This window comes from Carcharhinus amblyrhynchos, chromosome 30 (assembly GCF_965287045.1).
Source record: "Carcharhinus amblyrhynchos chromosome 30, sCarAmb.v2.hapA, whole genome shotgun sequence".
Taxonomy (NCBI): Eukaryota; Metazoa; Chordata; class Chondrichthyes; order Carcharhiniformes; family Carcharhinidae; genus Carcharhinus; species Carcharhinus amblyrhynchos.
The window spans coordinates 2,219,166-2,242,411 of NC_137353.1; the positions used below are offsets into that span (position 1 = coordinate 2,219,166).

The window sequence follows — 23,246 nt, forward strand, 5'->3', positions numbered from 1 at the left end:
TTATTTTCCCCCCCACCCTCACCTCCATAGATCAGCAGAACTTCTCTCAGTCTCTCAGTCTCTGACACACGCAGCTTATTTAAAAAAACCTGATTGCCGTTGTGAATTTGAGATCTGATGTTTTGTTGATCTCACCAATCACTTGTCCTGAATCTCCAGGTTACAGCCCACATTGCAGCAATGAGAGAGAGATGGGTGAGCAGAGGCTATTGGAAGCTTTTTTTAATTAATTCCTGGGACATGGGAGTCACTGGCTGGCCAGTGTTCATTGCCCATTCTTTGAACGGATTGACTTGCTGGGCCGTTTCAGAGGGCAGTTGAGAGTCACCCACGTTGCTGTGGCTCTGGAGTCACATGTAGGCCAGACCAGGGTAAGGATGGCAGATTTCCTTCCCTAAAGGATATTAGTGACCCAGGTACATTTTTTTTACAACAATCACAATGGTTTCACAGTGATCAGTAGATTGTTAATTCCAGATATTTTTTATTGAACCCAAATTCCACCATCTGCTATGGTGGGATTCAGACCCGGGTCTCCAGAATATTTTGGAGTTTCTGGATTAATAGTCTCTCAATAATACCACTCGGTCACCACCTCCCTGTTGATGGGAGGTTTTGTACTTAGAATGATGACTATACCATCGCATGACTGCAGCTTGATGCTCCATCAGTCAGTGCGTCCGTCACTCATCACCTTTAAGCTCCTTCAGAACAGGAAATGCATCTTTGGAACCTGGAATGAACTCTGTGAGGGGCTGGTGAGGGCAGGTTCGGTCAAGGTGTTCAAAAGGGAGATTGGATTGTTATGTGAAAGAGAGACTGTGCAAGGTTATGGAGATGAGGTGGGGAGGGGGGTGTGAGAACCGGGTAGAATGTAATTCCAAAGAGTCAGTGCTGACTTGTTGGGTCCAATGGCCTCGTACTGCACTGTAAATATTCTGTGCCCATGCACCGAGTGACAAACTCTGAACCTTCACGCTCCTACCATTGTAAAGCGTGTCGACACCGCGATGTGTAGTTTTATTTCAGACGTACCTGACCTCAAACTGTGGCTCAGTCAGAATTGACAACAGCCCGGATTTACACATCTGCTGAACTGTACCCCAACATCTGTCCATCTGGTGACTGCACAACTGTACCCCACCTGTTGATTTGATTTATTATTGTCACATGTTTGGGATGCAGTGAAAGGTATTGTTTCTTTTGTGCTATACAGACAAAGCATACCATTTATAGAGTATATAGGAGGGAAGGAAAGGAGAGGGAGCAGAATGTTGTGTTAGAGTCATAGCTAGGGTGTAGAGAAAGATCAACTTAATGTGAGGTGGGTCCATTCGAAAGCCTGACAGCAGCAGAGAATAAGCTGTTCTTGAGGTATGTGACCTCAGAGTTTTGTTAGAAGAAAGTAGAGAGTATCCCGGAACTATCCCCAAAAACCTGCCTGGTTTCTGAGGAATTGCACTCCGAAATCACACTGCTTTAAAGGAGGAATAACAAGAGAAGTTCTGAAAGAAATTTAAATGGTTGAAAAACCCACTGGGACTTGGCTAAAGTCAAATGTCTCCCTCTCAGTTCTGATCAGCCCTAATCTTAGCAACTAAACTGGTTTAAACAAAAACGTAAAGGAGGAAATATCAGATCGGGAAGATTTGCCACCCAGTTACTGCACCAGTTTTCCTTCAGGCAAGATTCAAGTGGTTGTGATCAGTGTGCGTGTGAAGAGTCTGGGGGGCAGGTTTAGAGACTGAGGGTAGGAAGGGAAAAGGTCAGGGGCCTCCAGCTCTTGTAGCTGTGGACCTCACACACACACATGTGCACGCACACGCGCACACACACACACACACGCACACGCACACGCACACACACACACTCTGCTTGCCGTCTGACAGATTTCCTGCAGCTTCTGTTAGTGCGCTGGGCAGCCTGAGTCTCCGTCCCAATTGTGCACTAACTGCACAAACTACAAAGCAGAGTCTAAACCCTGATGTAGACAAACATCTGAAATTGTAAACAAGATGTTTTAAAAAAAGCTTTGTTTTCTGAATGAAGCTGTGTCAGTTTTTAAATTTTTAAAAATTAATTTGTGGGGCATCATAAGAACTTAAGAACTAGGAGCAGGAGTCGGCCATCTGGCCCCTCGATCCTGCTCCATCATTCAATAAGATCATGGCTGATCCTTTCGTGGACTCAGCTCCACTTACCCACCCGCTCACCATAACCCTTAATTCCTTTACTGTTCAAAAATCTATCTATCCTTGCCTTAAAAACATTCAATGAGGGAGCCTCAACTGCTTCACTGGGCAGGGAATTCCACAGATTCACAACCCTTTGTGTGAAGAAGTTCCTCCTCAACTCAGTCCCAAATCTGCTTCCCCTTATTTTGAGGCTATGCCTCCTTGTTCTAGTTTCACCCGCCAGTGGAAACAACTTCCCTGCTTCTATCTTATCGATTCCCTTCATTATCTCATGTTTCTATAAGATCTCCCCTCGTTCTTCTGAATTCCAATGAGTATAGCCCCAGTCTACTCAGTCTCTCCTCATAAGCCAATCCTCTCAACTCCGGAATCAACCTAGTGAATCTCCTCTGCACCCCCTCCAGTGCCAGTATATCCTTTCTCAAGAAAGGAGACCAAAACTGTACACAGTACTCCAGGTGTGGCCTCACCAGCACCTTATACAGCTGCAACATAACCTCGCTGTTTTTAAACTCCATCCCTTTAGCAATGAAGGACAAAATTCCATTTGCCTTTTTAATTACCTGCTGCACCTGCAAACCAACTCCTTGAGATTCCTGCACAAGGACACCCAGGTCCCTCTGCACAGCAGCATGCTGCAATTTTTACCATTTAAATAATAGTCCATTTTGCTGTTATTCCTACCAAAATGAATGACCTCACATTTACCAACATTGTACTCCATCTGCCAGACCCTCACCCATTTATTTAGACTATCTATATCCCTTTACAGACTTTCAGCGTCCTCTGCACACTTTGCTCTGACACTCATCTTAGTGTCATCTGTGAATTTTGACACACTACACTTGGTCCCCAGCTCCAAATCATTTATGTAAATCGTAAACAATTGCAGTCTCAACACTGATCCCTGAGACACACCACTGATCGCCAACCAGAAAAACACCCATTTACCCCCACTCTTTACTTTCTGTTAGTTAATCAATCCTCTATCCATGCTAATACATTACCCATAACACTGTGCACCTTTATCTTATGTAGCAGTCTTTGGTGCAGCACCTTGTTAAATGCCTTCTGGAAATCCAGATACACCACATCCACAGGTTCCCCATTGTCCATTGCACATGTAATATTCTCAAAGAATTCCACCAAATTAGCCAAATATGACGTGCCCTTCATGAACCCCCTGCTGCATCTTACCAATGGGACAATTTATATCCAGATGTCTCTCTCACTCTTTCTTCCTTGAAAACTTCTGTAGTAGGGAAAATGCTTGAATCTAAGCTAACCAGCCTATCGTTGTCTGCCTTTTTTCTACCTCCTTTTTTAAGCAGCGGTGTCACATTTGATGTACCTTCGCAGTGGCTGGGTCAAAATCCTGGATTCCCTTCCTAACAGCATTGTGGGTCAACGCACAGCACGTGGATTGGAACGATTCAAGAAGGCAGCTCCACCCCTACGGGTATCACCGGCTGGGCCAGCATTTATTACCCATCCCTAGTTGCCCCTTGAGAAGGTGGTGGGGAGCTGCCTTCTTGAATCACTGCGGTTCACGTGCTGTGTGTTGACCCACGATGCCGTTAGGAAGGGAATTCCAGGATTTTGACCCAGAGACAGCGAAGGAACGACAATATATTTCCAAGTCAGGATGGTGAATGGCTTGGAGGGGAACTTCCGTGTGGTGGTTTTCCCATGTTTCTGCTGCCCTTCCCCTTCTGGATGGGAGTTGTTGTGGGTTTGGAAGGTGCTGTCTAAGAATCTTTGGTGAATTGTTGCAATATTGAGTATGTACATAAGAACAGTACAGCACAGTACAGGCCCTTCAGCCCTCAATGTTGTGCCGAGCTACGTCCAATCCCAAGATCAAACTATCCCACTCCCTATCATTCTGGAGTGCTCCACGTACCTATCCAATAACCGCTTGAAAGTTCCTAAAGTGTCTGGTTCCACTATCACAGTGGGCAGTGCATTCCACACCCCAACCACTCTGAGTGTAGAATGTAATGTAACTGGGAAGGTGGGAAGCTCCCAGTCAGACAGACATGGTCTAGGCCCCGAGGGGGTAGGATTAGACCTCTGTGGGAGGATTAGCTTTCTGTGGGAGTCACTGGGTGGTGTTTGGGAGTCGGAATGTCGTGACTCTTGTCCCATTCCCCAGCTGGGATTGGAGTGTGAGTCTGACCGATATCCATAACAGTGCGGGATTGAGTATCACAGCGGGTCAGTGATGGCTCAGTCCCTGAACGATCAGATCATCCTCGCTGGAGGGGTGACTGTCTTCGAGTCTCCACAGCTAATTCACTGGAATTCACTTCTTCAATTCCTAACCTCAGCACATTATCCCAGCGGACAGTGCTGAGGGAGTGCCGCGCCACCGGAGAGTCGGTGCTGAGGGAGTGCCGCACTGTCAGAGGGTCAGTATTGAGGGAGCGCCGCACTGTCAGAGGGTCGGTGCTGAGGGAGCGCCGCACTGTCAGAGGGTCAGTGCTGAGGGAGTGCCGCACTGTCAGAGGGTCGGTGCTGAGGGAGTGCCGCACTGTCAGAGGGTCAGTGCTGAGGGAGTGCCGCACTGTCAGAGGGTCAGTGCTGAGGGAGTGCCGCACTGTCAGAGGGTCAGTGCTGAGGGAGTGCCGCACTGTCAGACAGGTCTTTGGCACTTTGTGATCATGCTCTTAGCCTTTTAAGTTTCACTCTTTAATCATCAAAACCAATCCTGAGCGTGCAGCATTTTGATCTTCCTCTGTGATCTTTACACACTCCCTTCGTTCTTCATATCCTCTCTAACCCTGTGTGGAGATTGATTTGTGAGTTAGTAAACCTGGTGTCTGTCTGCCTGCTATGTGGGATGTGAAACATCCGGGTCACGATACAATATGTCTCGCAGCACGTTTGATGTCTGTAATTAAGTTTTACGACTTTAGCATCCAAAAGACAAGATGATAAGAATGGACAGGAAAGGTGCTGGGGCCTTGGTGTTACTCTGCGGAGAGTCGGAGAGAGTCTGTTAAAGGCAGTTATTGCTGCACTAAAGTATCATAAACCAGCTGTGCCTGTGTGAACTAACAAATGGAGCTGGGCCAGTCAGCGACACAGATGACAAATCATTTCCTGTCCTCCCCTCCAGCTTTTGAAGGTGTTTTGTATCAGTATTGTGTGTTGTCAGGAATTTATATCGGCTGCAATCAACCTTGAAGATTTAACTCCACTTTTACCCAGGTGACCTTTTTGACTTAATGTATTGAACCGTACTTACAGTCTGCCCCCCGCAGAGTCCCTGTAAATTACTGAGCTCCACACTGCCCTAATCTGTGGTACACACACACACACACACACACACACACACACACACACACACACACACACACACACACACGCCTGTTAGAATCGTGTCCATTCTGATGTTCCTGCCTGAGGAGGGATGCCAGAGGTTGATGCTGATGAATTTTTTTCAGTCCATCTGACTGTGAGGTAAGACCCGGATCACTCAAACAAAGAAGGATTTGCGCAGATCCAATTTGTGGTGTTTAAAACCAGGAGGAGCTTTGACCAGATGCTACAGCTCACTGGTCAGACCATCAGTGATGAAGGAGCATTAGCTTCAAGTCATTACCAGTTTTAAAAGGACTTTGTTTAAATGCAGAATGTTAATGTGTAAAATTCTCTCCCATAAAGGCTGCTGGAAGCACAAATTATGGTTTTTTTTTAAAAGACTCATTTAGTGTCACAAGTAAACACCATTAACACTGCAATGAAGTTACTGTAAAAATATTGACCTTTCCTGGAAATCTGCGTGGGTTTCCTCTGGGTGCTCCCGCTCCTTCCCACAGTCCAAAGATGCGCAGGTTTGGTGGATTGGCCATTATTAAATTGCCCCTTCGTGTACCCAAAAAGGCACCGGAGTGTGACGTCTAGGGGAATTTCATAGAGTCCCTACAGTGTACAAGGAGGCCATTCGGCCCATTGAGTCTGTACCCACCACAATCCCACCCAGGCCCAACCCCCACAGCCTCATGTATTTACCCTAGCTAGACCCCCTGATGCAGAGGGTCAATTTAGCATGGCCAATCCACCCACATACCTTTGGAGTGAGCAGACGAGGAAGGAGCATCAGAGAGAAAGCTAAGACTTTACCTGTTAAAAACCTGTTTAAAATAAGTTTAAAGCACTTTGTTCTTTGTAGAACTGTTTAAAGCATTTACTTATTGTATTTACTGCTTTAAGAATTGTGAGGGAGTGATTATCAGGCAGTTGTGGCCCATCAGCTTTAAATCAGCGCCAAGTTTAAAAGGAGGCCTGGTGTAGATAGCGGGCAGCGTCGGAGCGGGCAGCGGAGTGAGAGGGAAGCAGAGTGAGCTATTAGGGCTTAATATCAAAAAGGGCTGGAAGGTAAAAAGGCCAGGTTGAAAGAACAAGGAAAAAAAAAAAAATTTTTTTTTCAAAACTACTACAGCTAAAAACAAGGAAAAAATTTTTTCCCACAACAAATTATATTGAATAATGGAGGGGCATGTGATGTGCGGTTCCTGTATGATGTGGGAACTGGTGGACCCCAGGGTCCTTCCCAGTGGCCATGTCTGCAGTAAGTGCAGGTTGCTGGAGGAGCTCCAGCTCAAGGTGGATGAGCTGGCCTCTGAGCTACAGACACTGAGGCTCATCAGGGGGAGAGAGGGTGTCATTGTCAATGGGGTGCAAGTGACATCCACCCCCCCTAGACTGTCTAAATCTAAGGGTCAGGAACAAAAGGGGGCTGCTGGGAGGAGGAAGGGGGGTGAGGAGCGGAGGCCTCAGCCTCTTAATCTGCATAACAGGTTTGAGGTTCTTGCTTCCAGTCTGGAAGAGGACGAGGCAGGTGAGGTTGGTGAGCAAACTGCACACGGTACAGTGATGCAGCAGGACATAGGCAAAGAGAAGGGGAAAAGGAACGTAGTAGTGATTGGAGATAGTGGGGTGAAGGGTATTGACACTGTCCTTTGTCACAATGACAAAGTGCACAGAAGGGTGTGTTGTCTGCCTGGTGCTCGGGTACAGGATGTCGCAGCTGGGCTGCAGAGGAATCTGGAGTGGGAGGGTGAGAACCCGGTCGTTGTAGTACATGTGGGTGCCAGCGACGTAGGCAAAGTGCGGACTGAGGATCTGGGGAGGGAGTATGAGAAGCTGGGAATGGAATTAAAAAGTAGAACCGACAAGGTGGTCTTCTCTGGGCTACTGCCTGAACCGAGTGCAGACGGGCGTAGGGTTGACAGGATAAAGGAAGTGAATGGGTGGCTCAGGGATTGGTGTGGGAGGAATGGGATCGAATTTATGGGGCATTGGCACCAGTATTGGGGTAGGTGGGACTTGTTCGGGCGGGATGGGGTTGGTCTGAATCGTGCTGGGACCAGAGTGCTGGCGATTCGAGTAAAGAGGACTGTAGACAGGGCTTTAAACTAATTAGGGGGGGGGAGGGTGCGAGGGTAGGTGATGTTAGGAGGTCTACAGTTAAGGATAGGGTACAGGTAAGGGAGGAGGCTGAGGATGTCCCAAGTGGTGGCGTTACGGCAAATAGGGTCCAGAAGAAGGCTGGGATGAAAGCGCTTTATCTGAATGCACGAAGCATTCGGAATAAAGTGGATGAGCTGGTGGCGCAGATCGACACAAATGGATACGATCTGGTGGCCATTACAGAGACGTGGCTGCAAGGTGACAGGGACTGGGAGATGAATGTACAGGGCTATCAAGTGTTTAGGAAGGATAGGCAGGAGGAAAGAGGGGGTGGCGTAGCTCTGCTGATTAAGGATAGTATCAAGGTGGTAGCAAGGGATGATATCGGAGCCAAAGAGCAGAAAGTGGAATCGTTGTGGGTGGAGATTAGGAACAGCAAAGGGAGGAAGACGCTGGTGGGTGTCGTCTATAGGCCCCCGAATAATGATCTGGAGGTGGGGCGGGCTGTTAACGCGCAAATAAGTGCGGCGTGCAGGAATGGGACGGCAGTAGTTATGGGGGATTTCAATCTGCATATTGATTGGTCGACCCATGTTGGACGAGGTGGGCTTGAGGAGGAGTTCTTGGAATGCTGCCGGGATAGTTTCCTGGAACAGTGTGTGTTGGAGCCGACGAGGGAGCGAGCTATCTTGGATCTGGTGCTATGTAATGAGGCGGGTAGAATTAGGGACCTTGAGGTGAAGGATCCTCTTGGAGAGAGTGATCATTGTATGGTGGAGTTTCTGTTGCAGATGGAGGAGGAGAAAGTGGGTTCCCGGACACGCGTCCTTTGTTTGAATAGAGGGGAGTATGGTAGGATGAGAGAAGAATTGGCGAATGTGGACTGGGGGAGCGCGTTGGAAGGTAGGTCTGCTGAGGAGCAGTGGAGGATCTTTAAGGAGATCTTTCTTGGTGCTCAGCAGAAATTTATTCCGATGGTTAAAAAGGACAGTAGGAAGAGAGGTAATAAGCCGTGGATAACGAAGGAGGTGAAGGAAAGTGTTAAATTAAAAGCGGAGGAATTTAGAGTAGCTAAGAGCAGTGGGCGAGAAGAGGATTGGGAAAGGTTTAAATGTCAACAAAGATTGACAAAAAAGTTGATAAAGGAGGGTAGAAGAAGCTATGAAGCTGGGCTAGCGCTTAATATAAAAAAGGATAGCAAGAGTTTTTATAAATATATAAAAAGGAAGAGGCTGGCTAGGGTGAACGTTGGTCCCTTAGCGGATGAGAAAGGGGACCTAGTGGTAGGGGATGGGGATATGGCTAAGGTCTTGAATAACTTTTTTGTTTCTGTCTTCACGGAGGAGGACGTGAATAATTTGCCGGGTGTTAGCGATGGAAAGGTGGTAGGACTGGAGGGTCTTAATGACATTACTGTTACTAGAGAGGTGGTGCGCGACAGACTGGAGGGGCTGATTGTGGACAAGTCCCCAGGACCGGATGGAATGCATCCGAGGGTTCTGAAAGAAATGGCGGAGGTGATAGTGGATGCCTTGGTGGTTATTTTCCAGACGTCGCTGGATTCCGGGGAAGTGCCGGAGGATTGGAAAACGGCTAATGTTACGCCGTTGTTTAAGAAGGGTGCCAGGCAAAAGGCGGGGAATTACAGGCCGGTTAGTTTAACGTCTGTGGTAGGTAAAATGTTAGAATCCGTCATTAAGGAGGAAATTGCGAGGCATCTTGAAGGGAATTGCTTGATAGGGCAGACGCAACACGGTTTCATTAAAGGGAAGTCGTGTCTGACAAATTTACTGGAGTTCTATGAGGATGTGTCTAGGGCGGTGGATAGAGGAGAGCCGGTGGATGTGGTCTTTCTGGATTTTCAGAAGGCGTTTGATAAGGTACCTCACAAGAGGTTACTGCAGAAGGTCAGAGGACATGGAGTTGGGGGTAGGGTGTTAGCGTGGATAGAGGATTGGTTGTCAAATAGGAGGCAGAGAGTGGGGGTCAATGGGTGCTATTCGGATTGGCGGTTGGTGACTAGTGGGGTGCCCCAGGGGTCGGTGCTGGGGCCTCAGCTATTTACCATTTATATAGATGATCTGGAGGAGGGAACCGAGTGTAGGGTGTCGAAATTTGCTGATGACACCAAGATTGGGGGAAAGGCAAATTGTGCGGAGGGTGTGGAGAGACTGCAGAAGGATCTAGGTAGGCTGGGCGAATGGGCCAGGAAATGGCAAATGGAATTTAATGTTGGCAAGTGTGAGGTGGTCCACTTTGGTAGGAAGAATGGTAGGAAGGACTATTACTTACGGGGCGAAAAACTGCAGCAGGCGACGGTGCAGAGGGACCTCGGGGTCCTTGTGCATGAGTCGCAAAAACCCAGCCTGCAGGTGCAGCAGGTGGTCAGGAAGGCGAATGGGATGCTGGCCTTCATAGCGAGGGGGATTGAATATAAAAGTAGGGAGGTCTTGCTGCAGCTGTATAGGGCATTGGTGAGGCCGCAGCTGGAGTACTGTGTGCAGTTTTGGGCGCCGCACCTGCGCAAGGATATTTTGGCCTTGGAGGGAGTGCAGAGGAGGTTTACTAGGCTGATACCGGAGTTGAGGGGGTTGAGCTATGAGGAGAGGCTGAATAAACTAGGCTTGTACTCGTTAGAGTTTAGAAGAATGAGGGGAGATCTCATTGAGACGTATAAGATGATGAATGGGATGGATAGGATAGAGGTGGAAAGACTCTTCCCGCTCAAAAAAGACAGTAGGACTAGGGGGCACAGCCTCAAGATAAAGGGGGGGCGGTTCAGAACGGAGTTGAGGAGGAACTTCTTCACTCAAAGGGTGGTGAATCTCTGGAATTCTCTGCCCGTTGAAGTGGTGGAGGCTGCCTCGCTAAATATTTTTAAGAAGCGGGTTGATGGGTTTTTGATAAGAGAGGGGATTAAGGGTTATGGGGAGAGGGCGGGAAAGTGGAACTGAGCCACGACAGATCAGCCATGATCTTATTGAATGGCGGGGCAGGCTCGAAGGGCCAGATGGCCTACTCCTGCTCCTATTTCTTATGTTCTTATGAGTGTGGGAGGAAACCGGAGTAAACCCGCACAGACATGGGAAGAACCTGCAGACTCCAGACAGACAGTGACCCAAGCCAAGAATCGAACCCGGATCCCTGGCACTGTGCGGCAGCAGTGCTAACCCACTGTGCCACCCGTGCCCAGGGCTGGGGTTAATGGAATGCTGATCAGTATTACCTCCTTTTATAAAAGGAAAGCTCAGTATTTGAAAGGCGCAACATGGAGAAACTGGGAGCTGGTGCCAGCGACATGCAGAAATAACCTGTTTCTTGGATGTGAAAAGGTTTAATTGTTATTTGTGGTTCAGACAGGGATCATCTCATCACAACATCTTTCACTGTCCAAAGCCCTTCAATAGCCAGTGAAAACCACATTTAAAAAATGACTCACTATTAGACTGTAGGAAGCGCAGCCGCCACCCCACACAGCAATGTAACTGTGACCAGATGTGAACAGAGGGATAAATATTGGGCAGGACCCTGCGGATAACGCCTTGTTTTATTTGGAATAGTGGCACCGCCACATCCTCCTGCCCCAAGAGGATAAACCGAGGACCTGGGATTCGTGTGTGATCTGAAAGCCCGCACCTCTGACAGTTCAGCACTCCCTCGGGACTGCGCTGGAGAATCAGCCCGGATTCTGTGTTTAATTCTGGAGCAAGATGTGAACTTACAAAGTTCTGACCCGAGGGGGGGGGGGCGGGCAGGTGTATGTGTGTGTGTGTGTGTGTGTGTGTGTGTGTGTGTGCCCCATTTGAACCGTGACTGAAGCTTCCACCCAATTTGTCTTAGTAAGCAATTCAGCATAGAATCCACCCCCCCTCCCCCGGTGCGGATAGAGGCCATTCAGCCCATCGAACCTGCACTGACCATGATCCCACCCAGGCCCTATCACTGTAACCCCGCGTTTGTACCTTGCTAATCTCTCTGACACTAAGGGGCAACTTAGCATGGCCAATCCACCCAGCACACGTGTCTTTCAGACAGAGAGGAAAACGGAGCACCCGGAGGAAACCCACACAGACACGGGGAGAATGTGCAGACCTGAGCTGGGAATTGAACCCGGGTCCCTCAGATACTGGATTGATTTTCAACATTTTTATTTTGAGAGGTTTGGAATTCTAGTGTGCTGTCACCGTGTGATGATTTCATGAAGACAATAACATCACCTGCCCATAATCTCAGTAAGGGACAGCACGGTGGCACAGTGGGTTAGCGCTGCTGCCTCACAGCGCCAGGGACCTGGGTTCGATTCCAGCCTCAGGTCACTCTCTGTGTGGAGGCTGTACATTCTTCCTGTGTCTGCGTGGGTTTCCGTCAGGTGCTCCAGTTTCCCCCCACAGTCCAAAGATGTGTGGGTTAGGTGGATTGGCCGTGCTAAATTATCCCTTGGTGACAGGGGGACCAGCTAGGGTAAATACATGGGGTTGTGGGGGTGTGGCCTGGGTGGGTTTGTGGTCGGTGAAGACTCGATGGGCTGAATGGCCTCCTGAACTGTAGAATTTTACTATTCCAATCAAGTGAGATAAAAGGACAATGTTTTGTTTTAAAATGTGGAAGAATGATTTAACAAAAGGGATTTAATTGTGACCCTTTAGTGCTGTCCCGTCACAGTCAGGTGTCCCCTCCACACTGGGAGGTGAATTCTAGAGCATGAGTTTAATATTAACTCGCTCGAGGTTATTATTAGACATCAATGCAGCCCCCAGACTGGGGTGTGTTGCTCTTTTTGATTCCCACAAACAAAAGAATGGAAAACAATTAATTTAGTGCAGAAATATTCAGAAATAGTCTGTGCCGAGACAGTTGGGCGGAAGACTGCCCTGGTTTTAATTTTGGTGAGTTTATTACACAACTGGAAGAGTAAAAGCTCCAGAATCCAGCTGTGATTTTAGACAAAGTGTGGAGCACACTGTCACCTGCTGGCAGCTCCTGGTGTTGCAGTGAGAATTGTAAATAGGATTAAATCTCTCCAGTGCCCAGTGAGCTGTGAGAGAGTTCAGGGGGATGAGCTGCTCTGACAGATTCCCCAATGTAGCACTGCTCCCGGGGTGATTAAATATTTGATTTCTGCTTCATCCGGAGACTCCCGTTGGTGCCAACTTTGTGGTTTTTCTCCCGTTAAAGACATTCCGCTGTAGAGCAGACTGAGTGAAGCAGAAAGCTTGGGAGTGTCCCCTCTCCCTCTCTCGCTTAGCGATGTGACAGCTTTTGGCGAGTCTTTGCCATCACAAGTACCCATTCCTTAGCGACTCCTTTTCCCTCTTGTTCCAGGTGCGGCAGGAACTTGTCGAATTGAATCATTCCTCGTGATCCGCGCTGAGTGGACCTGGCCCCGGCTGTCAGCATGGAGAACGAACAGATCCCAACCACCAGCAGCAACAGTCGTCAACAAGTGCCCCAGATATCGGTGTACAGCAGCCTCCCGGACCGTCAGGCTGTGCAGGTATGGAATCTGTAACGGTAATAGTCATTTTGGCAGAACCAACGGGATGAACGAGTACACTATCAAGGGCAGAAGTCTGAGTAGTGTTGAGGAGCAGAAGGATCTTGGGGTCCGGGTCCACAGGACTCTTAAATCGGCCTCGCAGGTGGAGGAGGTGGTCAAGAAGGCGTATGGTGTACTGGCCTTCATTAATCGAGGGATTGAGTTTAGGAGTCGGGAGGTAATGCTGCAACTTTATAAGACCCTTGTCAGGCCTCATTTAGAGTATTGTGCGCAGTTCTGGTCGCCTCACTACAGGAAGGATGTAGAAGCTATTGAAAGGGTGCAGAGGAGATTTACAAGGATGTTGCCTGGATTGGGAGGCATGCCTTATGAAGTTAGGTTGAGGGAGCTGGGACTCTTTTCCCTGGAGAGGCGTAGGTTGAGAGGCGACCTGATAGAAGTTTACAAAATGTTGAGAGGAATAGATAGGGTGGATTCTCAGAGGCTATTTCCCTGGGTTGAAATGGTCGCTACGAGAGGACACAGATTTAAGGTGCGGGGAGGGAGGTTCAGAAGTGATGTTAGGGGTAAGTTTTTCACTCAGAGGGTGGTGAGTGAATGGAATCAGCTGCCGTCAGTGGTGGTGGAGGCGAACTCGCTGGGGTCTTTTAAAAGACTTCTGGATGAGTATATGGGGTTTAATGAGATTGAGGGTTATCGATAGGTCTGTAGGTTGGTAGGTGATGTGATCGGCGCAACTTGTGGGCCGAAGGGCCTGTTTGTGCTGTAGTGTTCTATGTTCTATGTTCTATGCCTGGTCCCGAGAGGGCAGGCTTTCCCATCTGAATGTGATCAGCTGCTTGGACAGAGAGGGAATGACGGGGTTGTACAGCTCACTGTTCAGTGGTAGCGTCACTGGACTAGATATCAGATCCTGGCTAACGGGAGGGTTCAAATCCCAACAGGGCATTTCCTCCAGTAAACTAAATCAGTCAAACTCTGGGACAAAAGCAACTCCCAGAAAGGAGGGAACCGTTCAAACCAAAAGACAAAGTGTAAAGGGAATCTAAAACGTCAATCCAAAATGTGGTTAAAAGGGTCAGTAATACAGCCCAGCTCCTGTGGGGCCCAACAAACCGGGGGGGGGGTGATCCATGACAGCCGGTGGAAATTTTAATTTAATTTAATTTAATTCACCTTAATTAGTTAATGGAAAGCTCGACTCAGAAACAGTGGCGTTAAGATATCATTGTCGGTTAAAAGCCCATCTGGTTCACTAATGTCCTTCAGGGAAGGAAATCTGCTGTCCTTACCCAGTCTGGCCCACATGTGACTCCAGAGCCACAGCAATGTGGTTGACTCTTAACTGCCCTCTGAAACAGCCCAGCAAACCACTTAGCTGTCACGGGTAACTAAGGATGAGCAACAGGTGCTGGCCTTGCCAACGATGCCTTCGTCCTGTGAAAATGATTTTTAAAACGGAGGTAGCAAAACCCTAAAATCGCTACACCTTCACCCACGCTGTCGAGTGCTGCGCGTCCAATATTATCCACTGCCGTCTTATACTGAACTGTAACTTGGGTTAAAAGCAAATTACTGCGGATGCTGGAATCTGAAACAAACAGAAAATGCTGGAAAGTCTCAGCAGGTCTGACAGCGTCTGTGGAGAGAGAATCAGCTCTGACAAAGGGTCATCCAGATTTGAAATGTTGGCTCTATTCTCTCTCCACGATGCTGTCAGACCTGCTGAGATCTTCCAGCATCTTCTGTTTTTGTTCTATCTTGGTCTGTTGACCTTGTTTTGTGTAAGCGTTATCAAGATCTTGTATTGGGTGTGTGACAGCGACCCCCCCCCCCCTACCCTACCGTCACAGCTCTGAGCTTCGAGTGCAGTGTTAGTTGTGGGAGTATGATAAACGGCAGCTGGGTAATCCAGGAGAGAATCAAACTGCAGTGAGTACAGGAGGGGACACGAGGGACAAAGGGAATGTGAGAATAGATTCGCAGTAACGCTAGGAGGAATCCAAAAGCCTCATTATAAACATGCCAGCCAACAATAAAACCTAATCAGAAAACTGTGGGGCTAATGACGGACTGACGAGGAGATATGAGAAGGCTGGAGATCTCCCTGAGGTATTTAATGAGTTATTTATGTCTCTTACTCCAGATGTGAGAATGCTGTCAATGTAAAATGGTGGGTGATAGAGAAATGGAATGGGGTAGAAATGGGGGGGGGGGTGAGGGGATGCGCTGCCTGGGAGGGTGGTGGAAGGGGGATGTACCTGGATGAGCACTTGGCACATTATAACATTCCGGGCTGTGGGCCAAGTGCTGGTAAATGGGATTAGGTGGGAGCTCAGGTGTTTCTAATGTGTTGGTGCTGGTTCGATGGGCTGAAGGGCCTCCTCCGCGCTGTATGATCCTATGAAAAAATAACAAGAGGAAGTTCTAAAAGTGATGGTGGCACTCGAGTGGAAAAGTCACCAGGTCCAGACGGAATGCACCCTCTGTCACCGCGGGGAACAAGGGTGCAAATTGTGGAGTTTCTGACCATAATCAGCCAATCCCTCCCCGGCGACCGAAAGATTGTAATGGTTACATTCCTGTCCAAAACCGGGGAGAGGGTAAAGTTAATGTAATGTCACCAATGTTTAAAGACAAAATTAACAAGTAATTGGGAGAAATGTCAGTTATTAACCAAAAGACAGCACAGATCAAAAAACAATTGATAAATGGATTACCGTTGATCAGAAACGGAATGGGACCAGCTGTATAAATACTGCGGCTATCGGAGCAGGTCAGAGGGTGAGAACCCCGCAGTGAGTAACTCATCTCCTGGACTCCCCAAAGTCTGTCCACCATCAACTAGACACAAATCAGAAATATAATGGAATATTCCCCACTCGCCTGGGTGGGTGCAGCTCCAACAGGACTCAAGAAGCTCGACACCACCCAGGACAAAGCTTGATCACTGCCTCTTCTACAGACAGTCTGTGCACGATCCTGTTACAGTGACAGGACAGGTTGAGGGGAAAGGCCAGTGGAAGATTGGGCTTTCTGAATGGAAGTATCGAGGCTTTTTTGTGGGCTCCCCACTGGGCACCACAGTCTCCGAGTTTCCAGCGCCAACTAATCCATGCCAGAAATTGGCACAGAGCTGAATAAATTATGGATATTAATGATTTAAATATCATTAGCAGGCCTGGGACTGAACTCTCCGTGTCTGCTAGCGTGCGCCCCCCATGTCCCCACCCCCAAATTGAGAGTGTTTCACGCCAGCAGGGTTTCCAATAGCTCCTCCTAGTGGGGTGCTGGCAGCACAACCCTTCTAGATTGAGGTGGGGGGGGGGCACCACCAAACACCCCCTCCCCCCCAGGAAGTCAGAGGATAAGGGAGGGTGCCAGCCAATCCCCCAGCATGGCCCAAGGGGCAAAGTGGCAATGCCCAGGAGGCACCTTGGCACTCCCCACTGGACATCGGACAGTGCCAAGTGGGACAGGGCCTATAGGGGAGCGGGGCCTCTGGTGGGGGTGGGGGGTCTCGCTACCGCTCTGCATTTTTGGCAGTGACCGAGGGAGGGTGTCCAGCGATCGGGAGACTGGCTGTGCAGGGCTACTGCGCATGAGCTAATCTGTTATGACAAATCAGCGCGTGCACGGTGGTGCACTCAGCTCTCTGCAGCCAGCCTCTCCACTAGGAATAGGCTCTGCCCACAGATTTTTATCGTGACTCACAGTGAGGCACTCTGTGGTCCACAGAGTGTGGGTGATTCACTCTGAAACTCCCGCTGGGAAAACCAGTGGGACTTACTCCAGTTTTTATGCAAATTTGACACTTAAAATATTTTGGGAAGAATCCCACTCAAAGACTAAACCATTAACATTCCCTGGATTGGGTTCTGCCGGAGTATTGTGCCCAATTCTGGGTGTCTCACGCTTTAGGAAGGTTGTCAAGGCCTTGGCGAGTGCGGGCAGAGGAGATTTACAGTAACAGTAGCCGGGAGATATGGGAAGAGACTAGGAAAGCTGGGATTGTTCCAGAGCGGGAGAAGGGAAGATAGTGGCTCAAAATCAGCAAGAGTTTTTCACCGAATAAATGGAATCCCACATCCGGCGGCAAAAGAGTCGGTGACCAGGAGGCATGGATTGAGGTGATTGGGAAAGGGATTGGAGATGACACACACCACGCAGTGAGCTGTGATATCGAACGCGCCGCCTGAGAGCGCGGAGAGAGCAGAGACAACAACACCTTTCAGAAAGGGGAATTGGGGAAGGACTTGGTGGGAAAGACTTTCAGGATTGTGGGCAAGAGCAAGGCAAAGGAAACGAGGGGCTAAATGGCCTCTTTCTGTGCTGTATAATTGGAAATAAAACCTGTGGCCACCTGAGATTGTAATACATCCAGATATCTGGATCTGACCCTTGTGTTAACGTGGCCCAGACTGTGATACAGAAATGGTGAGAATCTGTCCTGTGGTTAGAGCAGTGACTGCAGGGTGAATCTTACCCAGAATAACAGCAGGGCCCGCAGTGAAATGGCCCCTTTAACACAGTGCTGCACTGCCTTAACTGGGTTACTGTTAATTACTACTTCACCATCACAACAGATTATCTAATTGTTATCACACTGCTGGAATCTTGCTGTGCTCAGATTAACTGAAGTGATTACACTTCAATGACCCTAAAACACTTTGCTACATCCTGAAGTAGAGAGGTGCTATATAAATGAAAAGCCTTCTCTCCCTTCCCCCACCCCCTTCCCTCATTTCAATATTGTCCAAAGATCTATCTAAAATTTCAAGATTTACAACCCACAGAGTGAAGAAGTTCTGCACCCCCCCACCCCCCCCCCGATCCATTTTCCTCACATTGGAATATCGGAGCTCCAGGAGAATCCGGGGGCACACGTGAGTGTAGTGGCCATCACTAAGGAGAAGGTTCTGGGGAAACTGAAAGGTCTGAAAGTGGATAAGTCACCTGGACTGGATGGACGACACTCCAGGGTTCTAAAAGAGATAGGTGAGGAAATTGTGGAGGCATTGGTGGTGATCTTTCAGCAATCACTGGAGGCAGGAAGGGTCCCAGAGGACTGGGAAGTAGCTAATGTAACACTGCTGTTTAAGAAGGGAGGGAGGCAGCAGATGGGAAATTATAGGCCAGTTAACCTGACTTCAGTCATTGGCGAGATTTTAGAGTCCATTATTAAAGATGAAATTGCAGAATACTTGGGAGTGCATGATAAAATAGGACTGAGTCAGCGTGGTTTCGTCAACAGGAAGTCATGTCTGACAAATCTGTGTGGGATCTTTGAGAAGGTGACAAGGAAGTTAGATAAAGGAGAGCCAGTGGACATGATTTATTTAGATTTCCAAAAGGCCTTTGACAAGGTGCTGCATAGGAGATGGTTAAATAAGTTAAGCACCCCGTGGTGTTAAGGGTAAGATTCTGGCATGGATAAAGGATTGGCTGACTGGCAGAGGGCAGAGTGGGGATAAAGGGATCTTCCTCAGGTTGGCAGCCTCAGGGGTTGGTGCTGGGGCCACAACTTTTCAACAATATGCATTAACAATTTGGAGGAAGGAACTGAAGGCGCTGTTGCTGAGTTTGCAGATGATACAAAGATATATAGAGAGAAAGGTAGTATTGAAGAAGCGGGGGTGCTGCAGAAGGATTTGGACAGGTTAGGAGAGTGGGCAAAGAAGTGACAAATGGAATACAATGTGGAAAAGTGTGGGGTTATGCACTTTGGAAGGAGGAATGGAGGCACAGACTATTTTCTAAATGGAGATATGCTTAGGAAATCAAAAGCACAAAGGGACTTGGGAGTCATTGTTCAAGGTTCTCTTCAGGTTAACGTGCAGATTCAGTTGGCAGTTAGGAAGGCAAATGCAACGTTAGCATTCATGTCGAGAAGGCTACAATACAAGAGCAGGGATGTATTTCTGAGGCTGTATAAGGCTCTAGTCAGACCCCATTGAAATATTGAGAGCAGTTTGGGTCCCGTATCTAAGGAAGGATGTACTGACCTTGGAAAAGGTCCAGAAGAGGTTCATAAGAATGATCCCTGGAATGAAGAGCTTGTCGTATGAGGAACAGTTGAGGACTCTGGGCCTGAACTCGTTGGAGTTTAGAAGGATGAGGGGGGATCTTATTGAAACTTACAGGATAATGCGAGGCCTGGATAGAGTGGACGTGGAGAGGATATTTCCACCAGAAGGAAAAACTAGAACCAGAGGGCAGAACCTCAGTCTGAAGGGACGATCCTTTAAAGCAGAGATGAGGAGGAATTTCTTCAGTCAGAGAGTGGGGAATCTGTGGAACTCTTTGCCGCAGAGGAGGCCGGGTCATTGAATGTCTTTAAGACAGAGATAGGTTTTGATTGATAAGGAGGTCAGGGATTATGGGGATGAGAAAAATATCAGCCATGAATGAATGGCAAAGCAGACTCGATGGGCCGAGTGGCTTAATTCTGCTCCTATATCTTATGGTCTTATGGATATTGGAATCTAACTTTGCAGCATCTTCTCTGGTCAAACCCTTGGTAGAATTTTCAATGTTTCACTGAGACCTCCTCTCAATCTTTCGGACCCTAGAGGCTCATTTCACTCACTCACTCCTCTGAGGAGAAGCGCCTCGTTCTGAGACAGGACCTTTGATTCCTCACAAGGATCCAACATTCTGGAGGGTGATTTTGTGGGAATTCCCAACTCCCACTGTCTCGTTGACTTTGTGAAAAAAGCAGCGACTCCCTCTGCCTTCTGTAGACGCCGATGTTACTCAGGGAAACACAGAATCCCTGTGGTACAGAAGGAGGCCATTCAGCCCATTGAGTCTGCACTGTCTCTCCAACAGAGCATCTTGCAGGCTTTATCCCCGTAACAGCACATACTGACCACATTAATCCCCCCACCCTACAAATCTTAGGACACTAAGGGGCAATTTACCCCTAGTCCACTTAACCTGCACATCTTTGCACTATCGGAGGAAACCCATGCAAACGGCGCACACACCCCTGAGGCTGGAATTGAACACAGTAACAAATCTCACAACATCAGGTTAAAGTCCAACCAGTTTATTTGATAGTAAACCCACAAGCTTTCAGAAACGCTGTTCCTTTGTCAGGTGTGTGGAAAGAACTTTAACCTGGTGTTGTGAGACTTCTCACTGTGTTTACCCCTGTCCAACGCTGCCATCGCCACATCATGACTACCATCAGCTGGAATTGAACCCGGGTCTCTGGCGCTGTGAGGCAGCGGTGCTAATCCCTGTGCCACCCCTTTTGAGATTTGTTAGAAAAGGTGGTAGTTTTAGCTTTAAGGTGATTGATTCAATGAACTCCCTTTTGTAAATTCACCTGAAGCAATCGTATTCAGAGGATTATTTTGCAAATAGTGTGTATCTTGTTATATTAATTCACTTTTATAGTGAGATAGAATGGCTGACTTGTCATCCTAGTTTCTGTCAGTAGGTGGTGGTATTGGTAAAGAAACGGGAAGTACTCGGCTGGATCTCTGATTATGGAGCAAATCTTCAGTCACTTTGTCATTCAAACTGTAACTCCAGCTGTGTGACCCCAGGCTGCGGGCTGTTCTGATGGGCTGTGCTTTGGTGTGAATGTTGCACGTTAACCCCCCCTCCCCATCAGCATTTTCTCCTTTTCCTTTTTGCTCCTGTCAACCATACCATAGAAAACCTACAGTGCAGAATGAGGCCAATCAGCCCATCGAGTCTGCACCAACCACTATCCCACCCAGGCCCTACCCCCATATCCCTACATATTTACCCACTAATCCCGCTAACCTACTCTGCTCAGGACACTAAGGGCAATTTTAGCATGGCCCATCAACCTAACCGGCACATCTTTGGACTGTGGGAGGAAACCGGAGCACCCAGAGGAAACCCACGCAGACACGAGGAGAATGTGCAAACTCCACCCAGACAGTGACTCGAGCCGGGAATCGAACCCAGTTCCTGGAGTTGTGAAGCAGCAGTGCTAACCCCTGGGCTACCGTGCCACCCATTCAGTTTCACTCAATTTTTTTATCAATTACTGGTCACCTCAACCACTCCCCCCCCCATGGGAGCGAGCCCCACATTCTCACCCCACTTTCCCCCCCCCCCCCATTGGGAGCCCCACATTCTCACTCCATTCCCCCTGTGAGAGCAACTCCCACACTCACCACTCCCCCCCACACCCCCACCATCCCCCCTGTGGGAGTGACTCCCACACTCACCCCCCCCCCCCCCCCAACTCCCACATTCAACCCCCCACTCCTCCTGCGTAGAGCAAGTCCCACATACCCCCCTCCCCCACCAGAACGAATCCCACATTTTCCCCCCATGACAGTGAGCCCCACATTTTCCCAGCATTCCGGATAAGGACATTTCACCTGAATTCCCCATTGGATATGAGTGATTATTGTGTTTAAAATCCCCACGAATGGAAACATCTGGGCCTATCCAATCCAAAGCCTTCGCAATGTTAAAGGTTCCTCTGTGTTCACTCCCTCGATCTTTTCAAAATAATCATATAACTTTTATGTTCTTGTAATATCCTTGTAAATCCCTTTATGTTCTTTATCTGATGCCTCAATATTCTTTGGCTGGTTGGATGTGGACTTTGAGGTGTGGGCCTCTGACAGAACTCCCTCCAATACGAGTCAGCACCTTTGAGAGGGGAGCTGGAAGAGATTTATTTTTGCAAAGCTGCGTCCTGAGGGCAGCGTTGAAGGATTGTGTTTGGATTTCTGTCAAGTCACCATTACCTCATTCGATGATCAGGAGTCTATGGAAACTGTTGCTACAGGAAGCATTTGCAAAGCAACTCGAGTCTCTGCATCTTCTTGGCTCTCCCAGTGGGCACCTGGCAAACGATCCAATAGTTAAAGCTCAGCCTTCGCTGGAACGAGACTCTTTCTGTGAATGGTGCTGCTGCCCAGTTAAACCCCCTGAAAATAATATCCCATTAATCCATTGGAAAAAGTGTTGTCCAGAATGTTTCATTCCTCTGTGTTTATGGGCTAAACACAGTAAGAAGTCTCACAACATCAGGTTAAATTCCAGCAGGTTTATTTGGTAGCATGAGCTTTCAGAGCACTGCCCCTTCATCAGGTGAATGAAGAGTTGTGTTCATAAACAGGGCATTTATAGACACAGGCCCAATTACAAGATAATGATTGGAATGCCAGCTGTAACAGGTAATCAAGTCTTAATGGGTACAGACAATGTGAGTGGAGAGAGGGTTAAGCACAGGTTAAAGAGATTTGAAATGTCTCCAGCCAGGTCAGTTAGTGAGATTTTCCAACTAGCTAACTACTGCCCTGGCTGGAGACAATTCCCATCTCTTTAACCCTCTCTCCACTCACATTGTCTGTATCTGTTGAGACTTGATTACCTGTTAAGACTCCCATTCCAACCATCGTCTTGCAATTCACTTTGTGTCTATATATGTCCTGTTTGTGAACCCAACTCTCCACTCACCTGATGAAGGGGCAGCACTCCGAAAGCTCGTGCTACCAAATAAACCTGTTGGACTTTAACCTGGTGTGAGACTTCTTACTGTGCCCATTCCAGATCAACACCGGCATCTCCACGTCAAAGTTTTTTTGAGCTTTATGAATTGACTGGCTGGATGGGGTCTGGAAACGGCAACTTTCAAGATGGTTTGAATATTTGTATCCAAAAGGCAAAAACCATTAAATGGAGCCAATGACAAGTTGTGAGATGGGGAATGAATCACCTCCCCTGTCACTCCCCACAGGACACCCAGATTCAACTGGGCGCGGATCCAACATTCAATGTAATCACTTATAACAAAGGACTTTGGCCCAGAGAGGGATTCACCCGGTCATCATCCAATCAAGTTACAACGGGGGTCCATTAGCCATGACCATATTTGGGTAGTTGGTCAGTTGAAGGCAAAGAACAAGCCAGCTAACTGTTTTGTGGTTGAGAAACTGTTTCCTCCACACAGCAGGCAATCGCTGAAAAGATGTTGGAGTGCGAAGATCCCTGAATGGGCCTCACACACCCACTGTCCACCCACCCTGTAAACCCGAACCCTGTCTGCTGTCGTTTGGTTATACAGGGGCCACTGACACAGATTATCAACCCAGATGTCACTGACCCTGCCTGGATCCACCCAAGCCCTCAACCTA

General features: G+C 48.2%; 1 protein-coding gene across 7 annotated transcripts in view; it reads left to right on the forward strand.

Moving 5' to 3' along the window:
• LOC145360327 (polyhomeotic-like protein 2) overlaps positions 1–23,246 on the forward strand; it is a 256,660-nt gene that overhangs the window by 106,920 nt on the left and 126,494 nt on the right. For all 7 annotated transcript variants that reach the window (XM_080215518.1, XM_080215522.1, XM_080215523.1 and 4 more), the window contains one exon: positions 12,936–13,107. In XM_080215518.1, coding sequence (XP_080071644.1) covers positions 13,009–13,107 — 99 coding nt within the window. In that variant the 5' untranslated portion in view covers positions 12,936–13,008. The remainder of the gene's footprint in view (positions 1–12,935; positions 13,108–23,246) is intronic.